This window comes from Artemia franciscana, chromosome 7 (assembly GCF_032884065.1).
Source record: "Artemia franciscana chromosome 7, ASM3288406v1, whole genome shotgun sequence".
In the NCBI taxonomy this organism is placed as follows: domain Eukaryota; kingdom Metazoa; phylum Arthropoda; class Branchiopoda; order Anostraca; family Artemiidae; genus Artemia; species Artemia franciscana.
Window position 1 is genome coordinate 10026795 of NC_088869.1, and position 26771 is coordinate 10053565.

A 26771-nucleotide genomic window follows, 5' to 3' on the forward strand; every position below is an offset into this window, starting at 1 on the left:
CCAATAGAGCCTGGCGAAGAGTTAACCATGGTACATTATAATGAATGAGTAAAATAATATTTTTAAACAAACTCTCTAGCAAAAATAAAAAGTAAAGTACTAACTTTAATACTAACTTTGGTTATGCTAAAATCTAACTTTTAGCTAAAAACTGTTTTTTTTATCCTAGTATTGTCTTATACTCGAAAAAGAAAATTTCCAGTTGTTTTGGATAGGGTTGTGAAATACTAAAAACTTGAGTTGAATCCAAAAAAGTCTTATAGTCAGAATTACAAGCTAATATTTATCATTTCTTTAGCTAGTGCTTTCAGCATAATGAGGGTCTCAGGTCCGTGAATTAGGTGATCATTTTGTAGATAATCTTTTGCACATCCCCTTTAAAATCTTACAGCACAAGAAGAAAGTGCCGTATATTATGAAGGATATAGGGTTATACCAATAAGGGGCTCTCATTTGATGTGTCATTTTTATGTTTACACTTTTTCTTATGAAATCAATTAGAATTCACCTGGATAAAGTTTCAAACGATGATGATACTTTCTTCAATATTTTTATGGCTTGGCAGATATTAAAGCCCTCTTTATCGAGATGTTTTCAAGTCAATTCATTTTAATGAATAGCCCATAAATGTAGGCCTACCCTCTATGATAGTTCCCATTCCAGGGAAATCTTTTGCATGGAACCAATTTCTTCAAAATCATTTTAATTCACTATAAACCATGATTTTCTTTTGAATAGGCTGTAACTATTACTGTAAGCATGAATATTAGTGCAACAATGACAGTTATTGCTGCAACCATGATAAAATTTTGCTTGTCTCCTTATCAACATGCCAGATGCAGCTCTGCCAACTTGGCAGTGCCAAGTGACACCTTTCCATATTATTTATTGAACCAATGAAGCAAATAGGCTGAAAAATGTGATTAGCTATTTTTTGGCTAGTAAATACGGTATACAAAAACAAGAGCTTAAATTCACAAAAACGTAAGAGGTTGTAAATGCATTTTCAAAATGTAGGAGAGGTATTTTTTTCTCAAAGAAGATATAAAAAGCATTTTTTTAAATGAAAAACCCATAAAAAAATATATGTTTCAGAATACTGAGGGAAGGGGGGAGGCAAATTACCTAAATAAATACGCCCATGTAGAAAGACTGATTTAGTCTTTGATCAGGTCTGATGCGGTTAAATGCCACTTCGGGATGTCATTTTCGAATGGACAGGGTTAAATGCTGGTTAGACCCTACGTTGGTATTTGAAAATACAGCTAATAAAGGCCTGGATGTTACTTTTGAGCAAGTGACCTCCTAATCCCCTCCCATGCATTCTGCTTCGTCGAAAGTATTCTTGTAATTTTTCTCTGTTCTATCATGGAAAAACCTTCTGGTCTCAACAAGTACAATTACTTCTTCAGGAAAATGTAACTCTTCTGGAATCCCATATCTGTGCCATTTCCTCACCCTCCATTTCTGTCAAATTTCTTGCTACGAGCCGTCGATGTAATGGTTGAAAATTAGGCTTATTTGCTGGTGAGTTGATCCAAATTGAACTATTAGTATGCCTAGGACTGAGACTCTGTATGTATTCGGAATACATACAGAAATAACGGAATGTATTTTACAAGTCGTAGTCGTGAATACGTTTAAGCCCCATGTGAGTGGCCACTACGGGTTACACTGAAATAGAGACTTCAAAAATAAAATTGTTGTCCTTAAACATTTCAATACTATTGAATATTTTGTAACCTATTCCAAATTAGTTTCAAATAGAGAATTTTAATCAGAATGATTGGAGGAATCATTTTAGGCTTGCAACTACTAAAAATATTTTTTTTTAGACACTTGTCCAAAGATTGTTTTCGGATTGTTTCTAAATTCTCATGTTCAATCAAAGACTTGTTAGTAAACCAAGCCAAATTATGAAATGCCAACCATTAACATCTTCTCACCGATAAAACAGGACTATCAAGGTGATATCAATTAATAGCGCTAGCTATTAGTGTTGTGATTCAGATTGAAAATTTCCTGCATATTGGTGCAATAATAACTTAGAAATATATATTCCAGCAGATCTCTGTTAAAAGTACTATTTCAAATGCTAATTATGTTCAAGAATTTTTATTGTTAGGTAATAAAAACGTTATTAGATTGCTAATAATCTTAATGTTTTTTCTATCAACAAGCGTATTTAAAAAAATTTGGGACCGGATCATATCTCGGTTATGCCAACTACTGACAAATGGTAACGCTCTGCATATTTCGAAGCAAAATTTTTGAAATTTATATGCATGGAAGTTCTGTTTAGTTTATTTCAGATTATTTGACAATGACTTCTCAAAGAAACAAAGTTATAAATCTTTATAAAACTGTAAGTTGCTTATTAAAAGATTGAAAGAGTAATTAATGTGCCCCAAAAAATAGATCAATGTTACCTGTAGGACAAATAATATTTGAACAAATTAGTTTAGCTTTTTTAGTCTGGCTACAAGTTAATTCTCCTTTAGTTTTTTCCATACAAAGTTATTGTTATCATCACTGTTTTTCCACCCAATCCATATTGGGTCCAATTATATCTTTAGGCTAAATTTATATGTAAAAGTTTGCTGATTTTACAGGTCAGTCGGCCTAGTTTAATTAATTATTGTTTATTTCAGTAAAATTCTAGTTAATTGACTTCTAGCTATCTCAGAAAGGGTTTAGGTGAGGAAAATGAAATTTTCAGAAATGAATCTACAGAATAAAGTATGTCCCGGGAAGGTATTTTGAAGCAATTACCTCCACTCCTTCTCCCTCTAGAGGGCTCTGACCTTTGATGACCTTTAAAAATATGTGTGTTATAAAAGTGAAATCTTGCAAAATAGATCTTCTGCTTAATTGAAGTACAAAAAAAAATTTCTGCTTCATAACTTTGCTCAATTCCATTTTATAAGGTTTTAAACATATACAAATACATTTCCTAAATTTAAAAAAAAACATTGATATGGCTAAAAATTCTCCTCAAATAACAGGAATTGCATTTTCAGAACTAAAGGCAAAGAAAAAGCAACTAGTAACCAAAACTTAAGGTAAAATGTTGTTTTGTAAAAATTTCAATAGGTATAGACCTGTCATGTAGGCAAATTTCAGGGCACTCTAGAGGGAGAAGGAGTGGAGATAGTTACTTTAAAATACCTTCCCAGGACATACTTTAGCCTTTAGACCAATCCCTGAAAGTTTCATTTCCCTAACCTAAACCCTTTCCAAGACAGCAAGAAGTCAATTAACTAGAATTTTACCTTTGTTTCTGATCAAAAATTGACTAATTATGCCAAGTAAATTCAATTTTAAAGAAAAGCAACACTGTTTCATATACCTAGGGCAGTAGGAAACATAATACAAAGAAAAGAAATAGTAGCCTAGTTTAGTCTACATTCAATTCCCCAATCAACACTGTCCTAATGTAATAGCCTAGATACATTATTTTGGTAATGTAACCCCTGCTTAAAGTAGGCAACCAGATATAACCTCTTACTGTAGGTTACTATATTGGCTGTAGTAAGTCTCTATTAATCAGATTTTTGTATTTCATTCTATTTTTATCTACATTTTCAGTAAAATTCTAGTTTAGCTACTTTTCACTATCCTAGAAAGGGGTTAGTTTAGGAAAATGAAAGTTTCAGGGGTGGGTCTACAGCCAAAAGTATATCTTGGGAAGATATTTTGAAGTACAAACCTCTATACTTACTCCCTCTAAAGGGCAGTGACCTTGGATGACCTTTAAAAATATTTTTGATAAAAGTGAAACTTTGCAAAACAGATCTTTTGCATGAATGAAGTACCTGTTTTCAGCTTCACAACTCAATTCCAATTTATGAGGTTTCAATTATCTGCAAATACATTTCCTAAATTTAGAAAAAAAAACCATTGATATGGCTGAAAATTCTACTCAAATAACAAGAATTGAATTTTCAGAACTAAAACCAGAGACAAAGAAACTGACAACTGAAAATTGAGGCAAAATATCATTTTGTCAAAATTTTAATAGGTAGACCTGTCAAGTTTTCAATTTTCCAAGATTTAGAAATCAGAAGAGGGTTAACATGGAAGCTTGGCAATACCTTTCCAGAGTATGTTTTTGACCCTGGATTCATTACTGAAAGTTTCATTTTCCTAAATTAACCCCTTTCCAAGATAGTGAAAAGTAGCTAAACTAGAACTTTACCAATTTTCAAATAATAAATTATATATTGGATCTCAAATCTTTTGTAATAAGATGATGATATTCACTAATTAACAATACTAATGCCCATCAACAAAGAAACACAACATTTCATGCAATGAAAAGGAAGAGAGAAATATATTTATTATTTAGGGAAAATCTTTAACCATGGTTTCAGGAATCATAATCATTATTTTGATTAGTCTTAATTGTAAGATGTTACTTTGAAAACAGACTTACTATGATTTGAAAAAAGGGCTCCAAAACCCTTGAAAATGGCATTGGATTAAAACAAAAATAAAACACTATTCAAATCCCCCCTTGTCTAAACCCTAAACAGGAAACCTATAGCCCCCTCCTTGAACAGCAAGGGAAATTGATTTTATGTATAGGTAGTATCAATATGTCCTCTGTTCTTCCTTGTCACTAGCAGGGCATTGGGACATCATAAAGAAATGTTGAAGTTCTCATTTTAAAGGTTTTTTTAATTGGTTTTTATATATTTGACTTGATAATTCTATCATAAAGTGGCATATGACACCTAAAAAGTGCACGTCTCTTTTCTTGGGTAAGGTTTGCTTAGGAGGCATTATGTGCAGATTTATCAGGAAAGAGATGAAGCTATTTCTTTTTGTTGCCAAGGTCATTCTAAGTGCTGGTTTGTTTTTATCATCTTATAAAGTTTAGGTATTTTTCATTTGCCAGAACAGAGACCATAGCCAACTATTTAATGAAGTTCATGGAGAAAACCCACTTGATGACTATTGCAGCTGTTATGTGCATAGTTTCTGCCTAAACAAATGTATCCAGATTGTTTCCCCTTTTTTTGTACAATTTGTACTATAGAAAGTCTAGGAATCCTGTTAATAATCAATTTTCATGTTCTTTGACCTTCTTAAAAGTAGCTTTCTGAGATAGGCCTTTACCATTTTACCATTCCAGATTAAGTCACTGATTTAGAAATTGAAGGTTAAGCAGAGACTAAAATCAGTTTTTGTAGTATATTAAAAAAAAACTCACAAGGCTATGACCATGAAAAGGAAAAGAGAACAACATACAAAACCACTTAAAAGAATCAATTAAACAATTGGACAAAATGATTTAAACAAGAAAAAACACAATTAAAAAAGATAAAAAGACAAAAGAGCAAAATCATCACATCATGCTCTTTCAAAGGGTCATGTCTATAGAAATTAACCATGCAAGACTCCTAAAACTGACAATTACCCATTTCCCAACATTTTTCCATCCCCTCTCTTCCCCCTCATATATTGTAAAAACCTTCTTTCTCAAATCTCATAAACCCTTAACACTTCTTCAGAAAATGCAACAAATTTTCCTTCCCTCCGCACATCAAACAAGCATAAAGACCATTGCTCAATATAACATTTCCCAAATGTTTCTTACTTCTCCAAAGTGACATGAAGTCATTACTACAAGAAGTTGTCCATTTAATATATCCCTAGAAAACCAAGCACTAAAATATACCTTCTCTCTTCACACATCAAACAACTGTACAGACCATTCTTCAGTCTAGTGCTTCTCAATTACCTTAATTTACTCTAAAGTGACATGAAATTACCTCTACAAGAAACTATTAATTTAATATTATTCCTAGACAATTCTGCTCTAAAATATAATTTCTCTCCCTGTGTCTCTTTTATCCTAGAATACAAACCCAGAGAGTTAGACATTTGGATCTGGCATACTCTCTTCTGAATATCCTGGTCAACTAAAATTGAGCATATATGTTTAGACTCCTCACCTACTCCCCTACTACTATTCTAACCACCATTCCATTCACTCTACATTTGAAAAATCCAAAATTTTCTTGAACTTCCCCATTCATGAGCATCTTACCCTTTTCAATCTAGATGAGACTCCATCAGTGCTTCCCTGACTAATGCTTTTCCATAATTACCCTTCTGTCTGAATATTTCACCATGCTAGCCTCCTACTTCTTGAAAACAAGCTTTTCAAGTCACTTAAATAAGTAAGCTAAAAACCTGTCCCTTAAGCCTAGGATCATTCTATGATATTTCGATTGTAACCTTTCAAACCTGAAACCCCTATCAAAACCTAAACTTCTGCTCCATATTCTATTGCAAACTGAATCTTATACTCAAGACACTTACTTCTGTAACTTAATATATCCAGAACTTACTGACCTGAAGCAACTGCTTAGAACTATTCTTGTAACCTTATCCACAACAGGTAAATTTTCACCCCCTAATCCTGAACTCCTCTTTCTCCTCCTTCTCAATTTCCCCCAAAAACCAAAGGACTGATTTACTAAAATTAGGTGCTAACTTTTTCTCTAGCACATATCATTGGCAATGCTCTAACTTACTTAGACTTAGGACTTCCCACACCAGTCAGCACTTAAGGCAGCAACAATGCCTCTCCATGATGACCTCTCCAGTATCTTCAGCCAAAGTTCATCCTGGGATGTTCTTGAGAGTGCTGTGTCTTTTTCTAGGCATTGTCCAAGTGTAGCCTTCTGTTGTCCATGCCATCAAACTCCTGGAAGAGTCCAAAACCAAATATCATGAGGCAAATGATTGTTGCCCATTTTAACCATAGTTTATCAATAACAAGTGGCTGTTTAGTCTTCTCTCTAATAAATGAGATGGTAATTTTGTTTGTCCAGTTGATTCCAAGAATCTATTGAAGACAATTATTTTCTAAACTTTGGATCCTTTTCTCTAGCTTTTTTGTAAGAACCCAGCTTTCAGACCCACACACTAGTACTGAAATAACATTACTGTTGAAGAACCTCAATTTCAGCTTCAAAGAGAAAGTGGTACCTATCCAAACATTTCTTAACTTATCAAAGGGGCTTCCTGCATATGTGATATGTGTGGCAATATCATGCTCAGGGCTCCCATCAGTGCTCACTAGACTCCCAAGATAACTAAACATGCTCTAACCTTGCCTATAGACAAGAGCTGTGTAAATTTAAGGAGAGGGGGGCTCATTTGAAGTTCTACTGCCCTTTTCTAAGAGTCAGAAGTAATTGAAAATGAAACAGCCTCCTACCACACCTTCCCCCCCCCCAAAAAAAAAAATTAAAAAAACTTTTGAGATAGCCATTCTGTTCATAATGTATAAAGATCAAGTAAATCTGTCTCTGGGGTTGACATAAACCCCCAGAGCCGCTGGAGCAAGGGTTATAAGTTATGCAAGTTGTCTGTTCATTATATATAAAGCTATTTTATTGGGAAAAAGGGGCATGCTTCATTTTGGGTCTTCTAAAATGCTTAGGGCATTAAGATGACACTTTCAGAAAATGTTGAGAGGGGAGTCAAACAAAATCAGAATACAGTCTATGTATGCTGGCTGTCAAAAGGGCATACCAGCAAAATCTAAGGATATAGAATTGAAACTTTTAGGGTATGAGACCCTAAAAGCAAACCCTTGCTTTTTTAGATGTCCCTTCACTCAATACTAACCAAATTTTGATAAAAGTATTTTTATTTCAAAAAAGTACAAGTTCTAACACTATGCTTACAGGGATGCCATGCCCCCTCAGCCCCCAGGGCAAGGATTATATATGTATTTTACCCATTGTTTATGTGAAGGGTATTAAGGAGAAACTTCAGAGTTTGTTGAGGGGTATACTGAATTAATCTAAAGACACTCTGTGCATGTTTGATCCTGGGTCTTTGAAAGACATAGGTCATTAAGGTGAAACTAGCAGGAAGTGTTGAGGAAGATGCCACACAAAATCACAGCACAATATATGCAAAATGGTTGTTAAAAGGGTGAATCAGCAATATATAAAGAACAACTAAGGGTATTAATTTGAGACTTTCAGAGTGGATTGGGTGGAGTGTTGAAGAGTGAATAGAGGGCAACCAACTCCCTTGCCCTTTTCAGATTCCCCCTCTCCCTCAACACTTTAAATACTTTAAAAAATCATTTTGTTCAAAATACTGAAAAGGTCTTACAATTTTGCCTCCAAGGATGCCATGCTCCCATAGTCCCCAGGGTAAGGAATGTAAATTGTGCAATTTATCTTGTAACTTAGTTCATTGGGTAAGCAAAGAACGTTTCATCCTATTTGTGTCCAAACAAGCTAACGGTATTGAGGTGGCATTTTGTGGAATGTTGAACTAAATCAAAAGACACTATGTGCATCTAGGCTATCAAAAGTTGTATCTGCAATATCTTAGGCACAGGTAAGGATATTAGCTTGAAACTTTCAGGGCCATTACTACTGTGACTGCAAACTACTTGTGACTGCAACTGCAAGACTTGCAGCTGCGACTACTTTCAGGAAATATTAAACAAAATGAAAACACACTAGGTGCATGCTGGGTGTATCAGCAATAGCTCAAGTATGGAAAGGGGGTATATTTGATCCTGGGTCTTTTTTGTTCTTTAGGGTATTAAGCTAAAACTCTCAGGAAGTGTTGAGGGGCTTTTAAACAAAATCTAAGCATACTTAGCGTTTTCTGGTTGTCAAAAGGGTGTATCAGCAATTGTTCAGGAACAGCATAGGATATTAAGTTTTGACTTTCAGGGCAATGTGAGGGTGATTTTGAAAAATGATAAGAGTGCAACTAGATATTATTATGAAACTTCAGGGGATATTGAGCTAAATGAAAAGACAGTATGTGGATCCAGGCTATCAAAAACGGCATGTTTGTAATGTCTTAAAAACAGCTATTGGTATTCACTTGAAACTTTCAGGGCTATTGTGATTAACCCTATTGCGACTTTGACTGCAACTAGGACTACCGCCATTTGTGAATGAGATTTTGACTACTTGCAGCAGCAACTACTTTAAACTATGACCTGGACCCCTTGAAACTGCAAATTTGGCCACTTGCGAGTGCAACTACTTTGCAACTGTGACTACTTGCAACTATGTTGATCTCAGGAAAGGCTATTAGAATTAAATTAAAACATTCAACAAACTAAGGGAGATGTTAAACTGAATCAAAAGAAACTATGGGCATGCAGGTTGTGAAAATAGCATGTCTTTATTATCTCAAGAAGAGTTAAGGGTTCACTTTCATTAGTTCTTTCTAGTCATTTTGATTATTATAGTTATTTTATTGTTTATTTTGCTTTGGCGTTTTGAATATTGCAGTACATTGTTTAAAATAAATAGTTTTCTATAAATACAAGTAAAAACATAAGATATTAGAAGTTTTTTGGTTTGGAGGGGGGAGCAGTTGCCAATATCCCGTGTCTAGTAATTTATGTTCATATTAAGTTTGACTTGTTTTAGGATTAAACTATTTATCTATATCAGTAGCTGCTATGTTGCTTTAATTTCTGATCGTTTTGATTTCAACCATTCATTGACAATATTTTAAGTTTGTTTTAAGTTTGAATAATTATTTGGGTTTGTTTGTTTCTGTCTTAAGTTTTAAATGACTCTTTCCTTTTCTTTGAAAAGCTTCTTTCTTGGAAAGTTTTTATTTTAAATTGATACCACTAAAATATCCAAAAGCCTCTGTTGGCTTTTGCTAAGCCAGCCAATAGGACAATTTCATTGGCAAATAGTAGAGCATAGAACCATGTCAAATTAAGCTGTATCATTGGAACCTGAGTCTGCTTAAATTTTTTCACCACATGATTCAGATATAGTGAAAACAATCTTTGGGAAACCATGCAATCTTCCTTTACTCCAATTCTACTTACAACAACTCTAGAGATTTGATTTCCCAATCCTTACTGTCATCTTAACTACCAAATTAATATGAGCCAATGTTTCTAATAATCATGTTAGAAGGCCTAAATCCAATAAAATCTATATTAATAAATCCCTCCTGACCTTACTGGACATGTCCCTTAAATCTAAAATACAGACTATAATATACCACCATTCCTCCTAGTATACTTTTAACTGATAAATCCACTATAATATTCTGATCTACTATAGAATAATTCTGCCTTAATCTTATCTATATTTCACTCAATTTCTTCCTTTATTTCCTTTAATGTTCTGCACAGAATCTTACAAAAGTACCTACACACACTGTTCTCCAAGTCAATGCTTCTATAGCTTACATGTAAGGACACATCAGCTTTAAAAAAAAGCAGGACTGTAATTGAGGCTGATCATTGCAAATGCCTCTGAGGATTTTGAAAAAATGCCAGAACATATTGTTGGTGTTAATGAAAGGGTTCTATTGCTGCTCCAAGCCCAGAGACAAGCAGAAATACCACCTGTTCCAGGTGCAGTAGATCCCTGTATGTTCTTGAACTCCTTGGAATCTTCTTCTTTTAATGTATTTATTACAAGATTCAGATAATCTTGGTCAGATGGTGTTGGAAGGGTCTCACACACCTCGAATATGCACTCAATTTCTATTGTCAAATCCTTATTCCGACCTAGCCTTTGTTTTTCTTTTTTTTCTAAATGCTCTGACTAACTTTACACCAGTGGTGTTAATTGTGCTGGCTTCTGGTTTCCTAATTTTTTTTTGAGAAGCCAAAATTCCCGATAATTCGTTGAATAGTAAGCTTTCCTAAATTGATCTATTTCTCCAAATGCTCTCTTTTTCCTCCAAATTTTTTTCCTCCAACAGCTCTCCAAATGCTCTTTTTTTTCCTCCAACAGCTCTCCAAATGCTCTCTTTTTCCCTAATCAATCAAGAACCAGTATAGGTGTTGAAGTCACATAAAAAAAGGAAATATTTCTTAAATTGACTAGTCCTGTGAAAAAGGAAATTCCATGTATCTTCTTCAGAGAATGAGCTATAATCCAGAGGAATTTTTACCCAAAAAAAAATTAAGAAAAGAGAGTTGAGATCAATTAAAATCAAAGCGCAGCAACCCTAAATGAGTAGCATGTACCAAGAGACGCATCTTCCAGAATTCTGTTGTCTCCCTATTTAGTTGAATATACTTGTAATTGAATTTGGAACATTCTTATTATTCATTATTTATTCTAAAAGGTTGTGATTTAGTTGAATCTCCTTTCAATTGAAAACGAAAGTATTAGACCTAGAGTTCCAAGGATATTGAAAAGAAAACCTGATTGAATTGGTTAAATGGAAACTTATGCAACTGTACATACCTTAAAAATAAGGACAGATCAGGAATAAAAGAAATCTTGCATGAAAAAAAAAAATCACAAAAAGTAGGCTAAAAACATGCACCAAACCAGCTTCAGAAGGCATACCTTTCCTTTGAAGGTTTAGCTTTCTTTGGGAATCAGCATATTGTTATTATTTAATTTTTATGTACAGAACTTTGTCCAATTTAACTAATTGTTTTTGCTTATATATTTGTCCGATTGAACATGGCAACGCTGACAAATATATAGTAATGCCCTAAAATCTTAATTCTGAAATAATCAGAAAAAAATAACAGTTATTGCAGTGTCAAACCTAAGATACCTTTATGTTGATGTCTTTTGTACTTTAAGTGTATTAACTGCTTTTTCGCGTCACTAATAGGATTTCTTATTTTAAAGCTTTATCATCTTGGCAAAGAGTATCCTACTGGCGCTAATAATTGTCATCACAAAATCAAGAGAATTTTTCAATTTTTCAACTAGATTTCTTTTTTAATTTGCCAAATTAAAAAAAGAAATCCAGTTTGAAAAAATTCACAAAAAATAGGCTAAAAAAAACATGCACCAAACAGCTGCAGAAGGCATGTCTTTCCTTTGAAAGTTTAGCTATCTTTGAGAATCAGTGTATTGTTATTATTTAATTTTTATGGACAAAACCGTAGTAAAATTTAACTAATTGGTTTTTGCTTATATATTTGTACAGTTGAATATGGCAACACTGGCGAATATGTAGTAATCCCCTAAAATTTTAATTTTGAAATAATCAGAAAAAAAAAATCCCATTTATTTCAGTGTCAAACCTAAGATACCTTTATTTTGATGTCTTTTGTACTTTAAGTGTATTAACTGCTTTTTCAGGTCACTAATAGGATTTTTTGTTTTATTTTTTATTGTTTTATTATATATTTTATTATATTATTATATTATATATATATATATATATATATATATATATATATATATATATATATATATATATATATATATATATATATATATATATATATATATATATTATATTGTTTTATTGTATATTTGTTTTTATTGTTTTATTTTTTGTTTTTGATTTTTTTTTTATTTAGCTTTATCATCTTGGCAAAGAGTATCCTACTGGTGCTGAAAATTTTCATCACAAAATCAAGAGAATTTTTCTAAAGAATAAAGACGTCAAGGACCCTGAACAAATTGAAAAGCTAATAAAGCATGGGGAGTTTGTAGTCAAAGAACTTGAAGCCCTTTATATGCTGAGGAAATATCGAACATTGAAGAAACGCTACTATGATGAAGACTAATTGGAACATCAGTAGGATATCTAAACTTTAACGTTTAGTAATATAAACACTTGTCTTAGATAGAAAAACTATAGACTATTTCTTAAGTGTTTATTATGGAAAGCCAGCAATACGTAGAAAGGTATATATTATGAAAATGTGATTTGTAACGTTATTGGAAATTGAAAATTTTGACAAACTATTTTGTGTATTTTAGTTATTTTTTGTTAATTTTAATTGAAATATTCTATTTAGATGGCGTTTCTTTTCGTCATTTCCAAAAAGATGCTTTTTTTTACTGTCGATAGATTAGTTAAGATTTATTTAGATTTAAACAAAATGTCGAGAGTCATACAAGTTGTATAATTTACATTATATAGAAAAAACGTATGAAGCAATGTATCTTCGTGAATTTATACTAATCAGTAAATTGATTACGTTATTGGGTAATTTTCAAAAGGTAGAGTATTAACAGTTTTTTTTAGTTCTATAAACGTTTTGTTGATGCAGTCTTGGTATCTCTTTTAGGGTTCTTGTTATTCTTGAATATGTATTAAGATATAACTGTATTTTGGTTTAATTAATGCAAAAAGTAATGGATTGTCAACTTAATTTTTTGTTTTTCATCGCCTTTTCTGTAATATTTCTCTACTGAGAAATATTACTCTACTGAATTCTAAACATAGCTGAAATCACAAACAGGAATGGATAGAAACAATAGATTTTCGGCCCCAGGCAAGAGTTCTAGGAAGCTTTTTAAAATGCTAATTCATATTCATCAATCCGGCCTAAGGTCCACACTATACCATAGTTTCCATACCCATTTCTAATCAGTAATTGATTAGCCTTTCTCCAGACTCGCATACTTCTTCTTCAGAAAAACAGCACTTGGAGTCTAAAACAGTCTCCTTTCGGCTACAAAAAAAAATTTCCGTTTGTTTATTTCTTTCAAATGTTCGTATTCCTCTTTCCAATTATTTTATCATTTTATCCCAAAAATTTTGATTATTTAACAACATCTTTTTATCAACATTTGCAAATTAGGCTTAAATCTCCGTGTAACCTCCAGATCTCTTAAAACTTTTGCTGCAAATAGATCCATGTGATGCTTCCGGGATAAATTGCAATCAAGAAAGGAACCTCGGTGACGTACCTCATTCATCTAGGACAAAATTTGAGTTTTTTTTTTAAATGACATTTGCAGGAAAAATGTCCTATGGCCCCTAAAGTTATTTTCCATTCTGCTTGACTAGATGGTCTTTTTTATTTTATAATTTTTTACTTAAGATTTCGCAAACCAAGTATTAGTGCTTAAATTTATGTATTCTGAATCGTAAGCCTTGTATATTGCGTGAAATAGGTTTTATTTTACGTTTATTAAATATATATATATATATCCTGATCAGTTAATAACTTGGAGCCGCTTGCAAAATTACCTTAAATTCAAATAAACAATTAAATATTTAATTCTTGTATATTCTATTGATTAGGCTAAGATTTATTGGAATAAAAAAAATCAGCTGGTAAAAACCGAATAATGCGAACCCTTTGTTTACAAAGAGGATTCACAGATGTCCATGGATAGCATCAATAAAAATTTTAGTTCCTGTCAGGTTTATACAAATTTTTAATTTTAAATAAATTGGTCTTCGGCTATTTTAAATATTATTTTTTCGTTGTTGCTTTATGTTATTATATTATTTTTTTTCAGTCAGTTATATTACATTATTTTAATCATTTAGTATCTTGTGATCAATTGTTCTTTTTCATAGCTGTTGCTTAGAAAAAAAAGTTCTGGAAGATTGACTAGTTAATAGATAGGAAATTACGTTTTCCAGACCTATTAAATGTTCAACAAAGCAACGAAAATGGCATAAGTTGGCAACTGTATTGCTATGACATCTTTGCTTACCATGGTAGCAAAATTGGCTAGTTGCCAGATGAGGCGTGATTTTTTTAAACGCATTAATTGCTTAACAAAGCAACAAAAATGGCATGAGTTGGCAACTGTATTGCCATGACATCTTTGCTTACCATGGCAGCAAAATTGCCAAGTTGCTAGATGAGGCGTGATTTTTTTTTTAAACTCATTAATTGCTTAACAAAGCAAAGAAAATGGCATAAGTTGGCATCTATGTTCCTGAAACATTGCCATGGCATTTTTGCTTGCTATGAAGAGAGGATTGCCTACTTGCCAGATAAGAAGTGAAATTTTTCAAACCTATTAATTGTATTTAAAATGGCATAGGTTGACAACTATATTTCCGTGACAAGGGAATATTCGTTCTGTTTTGACATTTTGGGTATCGTAGGGTTTGACGTGTACAGTTCTCAAAACTCATTGATAAGATAAATGCATGTATGACTTTTATCAAAATTAAAGAAAATAAAGGCCAAAAAGGAATATTTGATACATTATTCTGTTAATAAATTTGAAGAAAATAGCTCTTGATTGTTAAATCAAGTCGAGAAACTTTGGTAGTATCTGGTGCACATGAAAATAAAAATGACAAAAAAAAAATGTATGAAAGAATATTTTAAAGTAAAATAGAAGAAAATAGTAGCAAAACTTTCTAAATAGATATGTCATGTTTGGTAGAAATCTTTGTGAGCTGTTTAAACAATGAAACATTAACTTATATCAGTTTGATTTGTCTTTAGTTGCTAATTATAACTCAGTCACCAATACTAACAACTCACCGCAGCACCAGGCCGCCCGAGGCCAACACAGCTCCTCCTCCAACCCAATCTATTTATGGCCTCCCTCTTTATACCCTCCCAGGAAGTTCCCATTTCCTTTAAATCTTTATTTATGACATGCTCCCACCCCAGACGAGGAAGACCTGCTTTCCGTTTAGCCCCAGACGATTGACCAAAAAGGACAATCTTTGGCAATCTGTCATCCTTCATCCGTAGAACGTGGCCTAGCCATCTCAACCTTTCTTTCATTATAGCCCTAGAAAGTGGGATTGGATCAGACTTTTCGTACAACCTACTGTTTGAAATATGGTCAGTCAGCCGGGTACCCAGAACAATCCGTAGGCAATTTCTCTGGAAAACATCTAGTCTGCTTTTCAGAGCGCTCATACTTCAGAGCCATATTTGACCACTGTCATCACTGACAGTGATAACTCAGTCAGCTGTTATATTTTCAACCTACAAAAAACGGTATCATTTGTTTAGGACCTGCTTGGATTTATTTCTCTAGTTCTCTAGAAGTATAGTTTATTATTATCTGTGTTATATATGGTACAAAATTTGCGTTTTTTAGCGTTCCTTAACGTGTTGCCCTTTTAACCTTTTTATCTTCCAAAAAGTTAAGATCTGAATCCTAGTTTCAGATTTTAATTCTTGCTTTAATTTTTCTTGTTTAAATAAATGATTTTAAAATAAAAAAGCCTAAAGTAAAAATAGAATAAATCCTGCAATAAAAAGAGCATTAAATATATTCAAAAGAAAAGAAAATGGAGTGGATCAGGTCTTTTGACGATTTTATGTCGCTCTTGTAGAATTAAAAACTCTGAATGCTGCAGAGAGTATTTTTGTAAACATAAAAAGATGGCGTTTACAACCTTCAGAACCAAATTACTTGTTCAAAGCATATGATATAAAATTTGTCGAATGTTTTAAGTGTTTTACTTAAATGTGTTTTAAGTTTTATCTTCTAATAAATTAATATTTGAATCACATTTTGTTCTTTCAGTTCTTTATTCATTTTTCTTGTTAAAATAAATGGGTGTTGAATCATAAAGCTTAAAGCAAAAAAAAAAATTGCTAAAAATGAACAACTATTAAATATATATTTAAAAAAACGAATCAGATGTTTGACGCTTTTCCGTCGCTCTTGCAGAAAAGAAAACTGAAAATGCAGCAGAGGGCGTTATTGTAAACATAAAGAGATATGTTTGATTATGTTTACAGGCTTCAGAATTATACAAGAATGTCGATGTAAGAATTATATAAAGTGTTATATGTAATTAGAAGAATTATATGATATAAGAATTATGACCAAAATACCGTTTGAAAGTGTGCGGGGACAAAGCACTCATAAAGTAGAGACCCATTATTTACCGTGGGAGGGGCCTATTCCGTCAACTTGCAGGTAGGGCTGGGGGACAATTTTTTCTTCTATTATAACGAAAATTGTAGAGAATGCGTTTGCAGACGTGCGAGTCTTCACGAAGTAAAAAAAGGTTATAAGGCTATTTTTAATGTCAAATTACAAAAGTAGTATCATTTCCTTGCGACTGGCTTGTTTTATGTCTCTTTTATTGTTCCTTAAACTGTATATCAACGTTATTCACGTGTTTATGTATTATACAAAATTTGCATTTTAGTCAATAAACTTTTGTTCACAAATGAATGCTTTATTTTTTCTAAGACTAGGTTAAGATTTAAAAAAAAAGTAAAAAAAAGAATAGGTTGCTCCACGAAAAGTAAGGAGCTATTTTAAAACTTAGCTAGTGCCAATTTTTTTTATATAAATTAATATACTTATAGTAAACAGAAATTACAAGGAATGAGAGCATGAAAACTGAAACTAACAGAACTGAAACTGAAATCGAAAATCAGTTTGAAAACTTCGTACCTCCCAAAAGCTAAAGAGTGTCATATCTGGTTTAATGAAAATCAAATTGATGCTTGAATTGTAAGTTTCGCTAGACTGGTGTATTTTTCTGTTCACTTGAAAGGAGTGGATTTTAGAAGAAAATTGTAATGACCATAATTGGCTTTTTAAAAATTCATTTAGAAAACTTTTTTCGCAAAAAATTTTTTCAAGGAAAAGTAAAGAGCCCCATTAAGTTGAAAATGAGCAGAAATAAAGTCAAATAATCTTCCAAGCGTAAAACTACCACGAATCACTATCGATAAATAAATGAAACTCAAAACGAACAGAAATTACAATAAATAACCGAGTCAAACTAAAAACGAGCAAAAACTAACATGGGTAGGGCAAATAACTTCTTGAAGACCAGAAATTTGCGCTTTACTGGATTTTTTTTTATTGTTTTCACTATTTTTATTTTCGTAAATAAAAAATATCAAAACTTTAAGGAAGAAATATCAGTATATGTCAGTTAAACTGATAATCCATGTTCATTTGTTTTTGTATAACATGAATCAAAAATTACTTGCCCATATAGAGCAACCATAGAAAATATACGGGTAAAAAGTAGCAAAATAAAGTAATCTAAGAATTTTCTTTGAAACTAAGTTTTTAACTCGGCGAAGCACACCGAGAGATCTTAACAATTTTGAAGCACTTAACATTGTGTTGAACACACTTAACATTGTGTGTTTTCCATGAAAACACACAATGTTAAATATCATTATAAAACCCAAATACAATGTTTAATATCAAACATAAAACCCAAATACTTTGTTACCCTTGTTGTTTGTATTTGGTTACCATTTACTACTATTAGTTACGAGTTAATTTCAACACTAGATGTCCAAGAAAATAAAATGTAACTAGTTTTGGTATAATTTTATGTCAAAAGATTAAAATCTGCCCACTCAATAAGCTCGACCAATGCCTTTCTCATTTTACCAAAAGTAGATTAACTGATGCCGCAGCAACAAGTAAAAGATTTATCGCCTGCAAAAGGATTATACCACCCTCTGACAAATACTACTTAATTCGAAAAAAATAAAAAAAGGACCTAGTATAGACCCTTAGGGTACTCCGCATGTTATCACATTTGTCACAGAAGTTGAAGAGTCGTTCACCACGACTTGCTTCCGGCCACTCAAGTAAGATTTAAACCATAAGGAGCTCTTTCCAACCGCACTGATTTTATCCAGTTCAAGTAACAATTTTTTTGGGTTTATTGTGTCAAAGGCTTTCTTTAAACGTAGGAATAAGGCAGCTGGAATCAAATTCAATTCGCACGCCTCATTTACCCATTCCACAAGTTTGATTGTAGCCATTTCGGTTGATAGCCTTATCCTGAAATCAAATTGAATGTTTACAAGATTTTTTTTTTCAGCGTTCACATTCCCTTTGCCCCTGTCGTCATTTAGATATCCCCCTGTGCCCCCCGGCGTCCCGGTCGTCATTTGTGTCCCTGTGTCCCGGTCTGTATATACATTCGTTTTTGAATTGGTATATGATGAAATAAATTTTGTGTTTTTTTTCCTTTTTTCTTTTAGTTTTTTTGGTTTTTACCTTTTTTTAGTTTTTTTTTCTGTTTTCTTTTTAGTTTTTTTTGTAGTTTTTACATTTTTAGTTTTTTTTTTAGTTATGTTTTTCTCCTTTATTTTTCAGTTTTTTTCCTTTTTTTCTTTTTTTTCTTTTTTATTTTTTTTAATTTTTTTATTAGTTTTTAGTTTTTTTCTTTTTAGTTTTTTTTTGTAGTTTTTACCTTGTTTTAGTTTTTTTTAGTTTTTTATATTTTTTTTTTTTTAGTTTCTCAGACCTAGAACCTGGAACATAACGCGTTACCAACTCAGCTACTCGGGTTTGAATACATTCGTTTTTGAATTGGTTTATGAAATAAATTTTTTGTTTTTAGTTTTTCTTTCTTTTTTTAGTTTTTTTGTAGTTTTTACCTTTTTTAGTTTTTTTTCTTCTTTTGTATTCAGGGTTGAACCTTTCAGATCTACAACCAGAAACATAACGCTCTACCAATATTAGTTACGCGCCATTGTAGTTGTGTCCCTGTGTCTTTTAGTTTTATTATTGGTTTTTACCCTTTTTTTTAGCTTTTTTAGTTTTTTTCTTTTTTCTTTTTAGTCTTTTTTCTTTTTCAGTTTTTAGTTTTTTAGTTTTTTTTATTAGTTTTTAGTTTTTCTTTCGTTTTAGTTTTTTTCGTTTTTACCTTTTTTTAAGTTTTTTTTTAGGTTTTAGTTTTGTAGTTTTTACGTTTTTTTAGTTTTTTTTTCTTTTTTAGTTTTTAGTTTTTTAACTTTTATTAGTTTTTTTTAGTATTCTAGCTTTTTTAGTTTTTTTTAGTTTTTTCCTTTTTAGTTTTTTTGTAGTTTTTACCTTCGTTTTTGAATTGGTATATGATGAAATAATTCAGACGTCATATGCGGACAGACAGACAGACAGACATAACCCACAAACAACTTATTTTTATATATATAGATATGCATTTTACCTGATCTTTATCTTGGATCTTTGATCCTGATCTTTACCTGATCTAATCTTAGCTGAAAAAACTCCGGCTTTTAGAAAACCCTTTATCAAAAGATTCCAGTCAATAAATACTTAGAGTACTAATAAAGCCTTTTAAGGCTTATGGGTAATTTCTCAATTATCTTTAATTTAATCAATTATATGCTACAACCCTGTTTAATTTGGTAAAAACCTGATGATAATCTTATAATACTGATCGAAAAAATTTGTCACTGTCACTGGATTGTTACTTCAACTGATATCAGAATAATTGATTACAAAAGTCAACTCGTCAATAAAACCTATACAAAAGTAACTCGTGACACTTTAGTGGATACGAGTGTTCCTTCTAAGCTGAGAGTGTTGAAGTTCGATCCCCTCTGTTGCAAGGAATATACGATGAAGAGATAAAAGATCAAATTTAACTTTTTGTTCGTCGAACATTCTTTGGGTTTCTCTCTTTAGCCCAAGCGGTTTTTTGGAGTGTTTTTTGCGAAATAAATTTTTGAAGCTTCTTTGTATTTTAAAACTTGCGATACTGAAAACAAAACTTGGCTATAAGCATTTGTCAACTGCTCAGTACCAATTGTCTCAGCCCTGTTCAAAACAATCTTAATTTTATCTTCGTGGCCATGCAAAGCTTCTATAGATCGGCTGAACTCTCTAGAAATAAAAAAATGGCCAGGATCAAAAAAGGAACAAATGGCCAGGATCAAACTACATGGCCAGGAACAAAAAGCCAGGATAAAAAAAAATGACCAGGATCAAATTATAGTGGCCTTTTTGGCCACTATAACTTCAACTGATATTAGCTGTTATAACTGATTACACAAGTCAACTTGTCAATAAAACCTATACAATATTACCTTAGCGGATACGAGTGTTCCCTCTAAACTGAGAGTATTGAAGTTCGATCCCCTCTGTTGCAAGGAATAAATTTATAGACATTCGTGAAATAATTTTTTCTAAAAATAAACAAATGGCCAGGATCAAAAAAGGAACAAATGGCCAGGATCAAACTACGTGGCCAGGATAAAAAATGGCCAGGATCAAGTTATAGTGGCCTTTTTTGGCCACTATAATTTTTACTGATATCAGCTGTTATAACGGATTATACAAGTCAACTTGTCAATAAAACCTATACAATACTACCTTGTGACAGCGTAGTGGATACGAGTGTTCCCTCTAAACTGAGAGTATTGAATTCTCCTTTTCTGTTCGATCCTCCTCTTTTGCAAGGAATATTGCAAAATCCCCGATGCGCAGATTGTGCTCCGTTTCTATTTCCTTCAAATAAACGTCTAAATTTTTGATCCGTGGTTGAACTTTCCATAATAGTTTGGGAGAATTTTGGGAGAATAATAGTTTGGGAAAATTATTCTCAAGTCTACCTGTCGATAATTGTCTCTAAAGAGAGAAACCCAAAGAATGTTTGACGAACGAAAATTTAAAGATAATCTTTTATCTCTTCATCGTAATATCAAAAAGAGAAAATTAAATGACATCGTAAAACACGCAAAATCTGCAAAAATCCGTGCTCTTTTAATAAGCAAACTTAAAAAGGGTTCTCCCAAACTATTAAGGAAAGTCCAACCATGGATCAAAAATTTAGACGATTATTTGAAGGAAATAGAAAGGGAGCACAATCTGTGCATCGAGGATTTTCCCCAGAAGAAGAAATTGTAGAAACAGCTTGCTAATAGAGATTTTTCCAAGTTCCCATGCTTAGATAAACAGCTATTGAAAGCTACCAGTGATGCAATAAATTCGTTACAAAAGTTACAAACCAGAATTTTAAAAGGAGAGGAAATAACCTTAATGTAAAGCAAAGAGATGTTCAGCTCCTAAATGACGATTACAAGCCAGTCTTGGTGGTTACAACAAAATGGGAAGAAGGTTGGAGAGAAGAAGTAAACTGCTGGGGATAGGCGATTCAAGTATCCACACCTCCCACAGGTCCAAAAATCGCTGATGATTGTGATCCCAAGTGCAAGTTCCTTTGTGAATCCACCCTACATATTTCAGAAGTTTTGGTAGACACTCTTTTAAGGTCAATAACCTTATCAGAATAAGGTCAAAGATAATGGGGAAAAGAAAGCAAGTGTCCCCACAAAAAAATGGAGAGAACCTCTGTGCGGGCTGGGATATGAAATTAAAACCTGATGCTAAGGCAATGTTGTGTGACGGATGTGAAAAATGACTATGCATTTCATGTATTGAAATGACAGAATCTAGGTACAACCTTATAAACAAATTAAGTGCTGGATCATCATTCTCCCGGTATTGCCCCCTTTGTTTAGCCGACCCCATGAGAAATAGTGCTACCGCTGAGGATGTAAACACGATTGTGACAGAGCAAATTGATTGCCTAAAAACTGAACTGCTCGCAGAAATGACTATAATGGTTGATTCAGTCACTGAAAGAGTTGCAGGAATTGAAATAGAACTGTTAAAAAAGTACAACAAAGCTGACATGGAAACACAAGTCAAATACCTCGTTAGAGAAGAACTAAAAGTCTTGTAGGAAACCCTAACAAACGAATTCAATGCCGAGCTTGCAGCCATTATTAAGGCTCAAACATCGGAAGCCCGCGAAGAAGTGAGAGACGAAATAAGAATAGACCATGATAGGCAACGCCGAAGACTAAATATCATAGCTAATGGAATTCCCGAGCTAGAGCACAAGCCAGGGTACAAGCCAGGAGAAGGAACAGGCTGATATAAAGTTCATCAGCGAATACCTAAAAACCTTCTATAAACTTTCAGAGTTTCATCTCACAAATGTAAAGCGCTTGATACCTAAAAATAACTAGATCATTGCCGGACAACAGCCACAAAGAATAACGCCAGTGATATTTACCATCCCCAACATGACGATAAAAAAAAAATCACTAGAATCTCCTTTTTGAAAAAGGAGATGATTCAGTACCGAAGTGATATAAGCAGAGAGGACAGAGAGAAGCGAGGGAAACTTGTGAAAGAATTAAAGGACCGGCTACAGAATGGTGAAAAAGACCTACATATACACTATAAATTAACTACGTAAAATTTGCGAATATACAACATTCTTCGCTGTCCCATTGTCTGTGCATATAAATAGATTGTTGGGTTTACCGACCCCTGAACATGCAACATACAATTGTCCATGAGAAAAACAATCTGTATTAAGGTATCTATACCGCATTTTTCTAATGATTACCCTTGAGCTTTGTTTAGGGTGATTGCAAATGCTAATCGAATTGGGAATTGCAATCTTTTTAATTGAAAAGGCACATCCTTTGAAATCATTGGAATGCGAGGAATAAGAACAACCTCACCCTCGAAAGGCCCTGTCAAGATTGTTGCCTCTATTACATTTTCCATTGTTTTTTTTTACGACAAGTCGCGTGCCAGTGCAAAGCTTTGGTGGATTAATATTTCGTAACAGTATTATTGGTACGCCTATTTTTGTTGTAACCTGTGTGGTGGAAACCCTGGGAGATCCAGGGAATTTAAAATTTCAGATGGATAATTAACAGCTTCATTTGGTTCCAGAACTGTGTTGACTGACTTGTAAATTACTTCCTGGTCTCGAATCTTGGTCAAAATAATATTGTTGATTTCGTGGACGTCTTTATTCTTGGCTGCCAAAATCGCTCGTTCATTGAGCCATTTATGATTTTTATAATTGGTTAGAATATTCGGAAATACTTTTTCAACCAATTCATTTTTGGACGTCACTAAATCTCATAATCGATATATCTTCTACAAATATGGTCGAAAAAGGGTGGTGACAGTCGGAGAGACATACATGATCACTGGCACCGATCGGTGGTAAATGATCGATACTTAGAATTTGATCTGGGTCGTCTGTGATTACCAGGTCTAGTAGCAAGGGTATTTGTCCATCTCTGAACCTTGTTGGTGATTCAACGGATTGATATAGCGTATTTTCTGCTAGATAAGTGAGAAAAGCAGAGTTCATAGCATGACCCTCATGATACTGGGGTGAATACCCTAAGCCATCAACCCAGCTGACTTGACGAAGGTTAAAATCTCCAATTATTAAAAGGTTCTTTGGCTTCTTATCTTGTAGCAACTGCAGGGCCTTACAAAGTGCCAGTTCAGATTCTATTAGGTTTGGGCAACTTGGGCTCCGGTAAATAGCTAAATATGCAACCCAATCCAAAACTTTATTAAGAGAGATTCTGCTTACTTATTTGTTGTTTGGGTTATTTGTATTCTTCGGCTTAATTTCAGACACACAAATCACATCATAATCATTTTTTGCTGCTAACTCCGTTGCTCCGTTTGCTACTAAGATCCGTAGCTCCGTTTGTTTATTTGGCAAGGAGTCTACGCTTGTGCTCAGCACTGGGAGAAACTTAGAGCGATGACTTTTTATGTTTTGTACTAGATCACTTGGACTAATATCATTTATTTCACTAGCTGTTTGGGAATCTTCATAATTCAGGATAACTGAGGTTAAATGGCGTCATACATAAACAAAAAACAATCAAAAATGGAAAACACATGTTGTATTAGATGGATTAGATGCAGAGAACAAGTGGGGTCGTTGAAGTGGGTGGCAAAGGGGGGGGGGGAATTACTCCCCCTCCCCATAAACTTGGAAACAATATAGTTAATTAAAAAGCTTTAAAATTGTTGCTCGTTTCAAGTGTAAAATTTGTTCTTTATTTTGAGCAGATAATGTTTTTTATTTTTAATTAATATAAGCTCATTTTAACATAAAGAAAATGAGAAAAATAGTGCTCCATTACATTTCACAAAATTTTCCACATTAATATATTTCCAAATATACTGGATTGAAACTTTGTCATTAAGTAAAACTATGAGCCTATTTAATGGCAAAATTGAAAAATGTTACTATGCTTAAAAAAGAAAAATAAATGAAAAAGGAAATACGACTTAATACTTTTTATAATGCTATTTGCACTATAACTAGATAGGCCAAATTGGTTTTAGTTTGGTCATGGAATTTGCTAAAGGGGGATCTGCTCCAGGAATCATTTAATTGATTCAATCTCTATTTCAATTGTGCTGCGAGAGCAACAATTTGGATTTTTCCGGTTTTTTTTTTGTTTTTTTTTCCTTTGCTGCCGATCTCAGCTTATTCCCGGAAACTAGTAAGGGTCTAACCTGTGCGGTTTTTACGAAAAGTGTGGACCTCAGGCCGGATTGATGAATATGACATTACATTTTGGAAAGCTCCGCAAAACTTTTGCCTAGGGCCAAAAAGGATGGTTTTTGCTTGTCCACAAACCAGAGCCTATGGTGTGAGAAGTGAAGTGGAGTTATATAGCCTATGTCAGAGAGGAGTATCTGAAGTTGTGCAGCCAAGCTTTTGTTTCATCAAACCATGTTTCTGCTTTCGAGTGGAAAGCTCCGTTCTAGCAGGCAATCAGGCAGGCACCATTTTCAAATTGAAGATGGAGTAAAATCTATAAATATTAAATGTATGCGGCAGTTACGCGGCCCCAAAGCCAATATATCTTCATGAGTGATAAATAGAAAAATTTACAGAAGCAAAAATGTGGCATTTTCCCACGGGTCCAAAAGTGCTGCCATCTATTGTTTCTACCCATTTCTGTTCGTGATTTCAGCTGAGTTTATCATTCGGTTTTTCGGACTTGGGATTGCAGTAGAGAAATGGTATCAGATGTGCCTAATAAACTTTAAAAGTTCTCTCATTGCTAAAGAAATTGAAGCTTATCCTTTGCTCCTTTCTAAGTGGTGACGTTTGAAAGTTGGCCTACGGCAAAAAAAAAATTGTACTAAGACAGATAGAATTTTTTTCGACGGCAATCAATAGCTCTTGATGAGCTGATCAAAGTATATGACATCCATTTTTTGATACAAAAATTCCTTCATGAGGTATACCCGTTTGAAAGTTTCAAGGGGTTGACGACTTCAGTAGCAAGGTACACACTGAGGCCAATACAAATTTTGAGACATATAGAGGACTTAGAAACAGTCGGCTGTTAGGTAATAATCGCCTTCGGCTGTAAGGGGTTAACAACTTGTGCTAGTTGATGTATCTATTATTTCTTTCCAGTGTATTTGATGGTAAAACCAATTTGGTTCCAGTGGTAAGAAATTTAGGGGACTTGTAAGTAATAATCTGCTGTTAGGCTACAGTCAACTTCAGCAATGAGGGGTTTGCAACTATGCTAGTTGATGTACCCATTTATTTGTCTCCGGTGAACTTGATGCCTATCACTGAAAGGAACTTAGAAGTAAGAATCGGTTCACTTTGGGTGACAAACGGCTAATAGCTCATAATCATCTTCAGCCATTAGGGGTATGCCACTTTTGCTAGTTATTTGCTATTATTTGAATCCGGTGTATTTGATGGTTAAACCAATTTGGTTCCAGTAAGTAATAATCGGCTGCTGGGCTAAAATCATCTTCAGTGATGAGGGGTTTGCAACTTTTGTAGTTGATGTACCCATTTATTTGTTTCCGGTGAACATGATGTTTATCATGGGAGAGGGACTTGTAAGTAAGAATCTGTTCACTTTGGGCTAGAAATCTGTGCAAATTGGTGCACATTGTATTCAATCTCTTTAAATCTGACAGAATTAAGTGTTTACGCAACGGGTCCAAACGAAAATATAAACAATAAGGTAGTTTCGTAGTAATTAGTACCATCTATGGTATTTTAATCCTGAAAAGTTACGGATAGCTTTATAATACCAACTAGATTATATAAGATATTGTTCCAAGTTTTGATCTGTCACGATGTCTACGATTGAAAAGGATAAAGTTCAAGTGGCTGCAAAGTCAATTTAGTCCCTTCTTTCGATATTATTTTGTAGTTGTTGTTTTTTCAAGACTGAGGAATAGCCTTTGGCCATGTGATAACTGATTATGTTCTTGTTTGAACATACCGTTTTAAAAACTTCGATAGGCTGGCAACTTCATCATTTAACCGATAGTGAAGAAACAAGCACAAACGAGAATGTAAAACAATGAGATAGTTTCGTAATAATTAATAGAATGTCATCTATGGTATTGTGATCCCGAAAAGTTAGGGATAGCTTTATAATACCAACTAGATTATATAAGATACTAGCTGTTGGGGTGGCGCTTCGCGCCACCCCAACACCTAGTTGGAGGGGGCCCTTTGGCCCCCCCAAGCCCCCCCCC

At 33.4% G+C, this 26771-nt stretch overlaps 1 protein-coding gene across 2 annotated transcripts in view; it reads left to right on the forward strand.

Moving 5' to 3' along the window:
* Positions 1-2264: 2264 nt before the first annotated feature.
* The window catches only part of LOC136028837 (electron transfer flavoprotein regulatory factor 1-like), a 194624-nt gene continuing 170117 nt past the window's right edge, over positions 2265-26771 (forward strand). Inside the window, exons 1-2 of one of the 2 annotated variants that reach the window (XR_010617884.1) lie at positions 2265-2365; positions 12314-13295. Coding sequence is in view for 1 of the 2 variants with exons in the window: in XM_065706769.1 (XP_065562841.1) it covers positions 2324-2365; positions 12314-12523 (252 nt within the window). In the remaining variant the exon portion in view is untranslated. Of the gene's footprint in view, positions 2366-12313; positions 16852-26771 lie in introns of those variants that run through there. The other variant, XM_065706769.1, reaches the window with a different exon arrangement.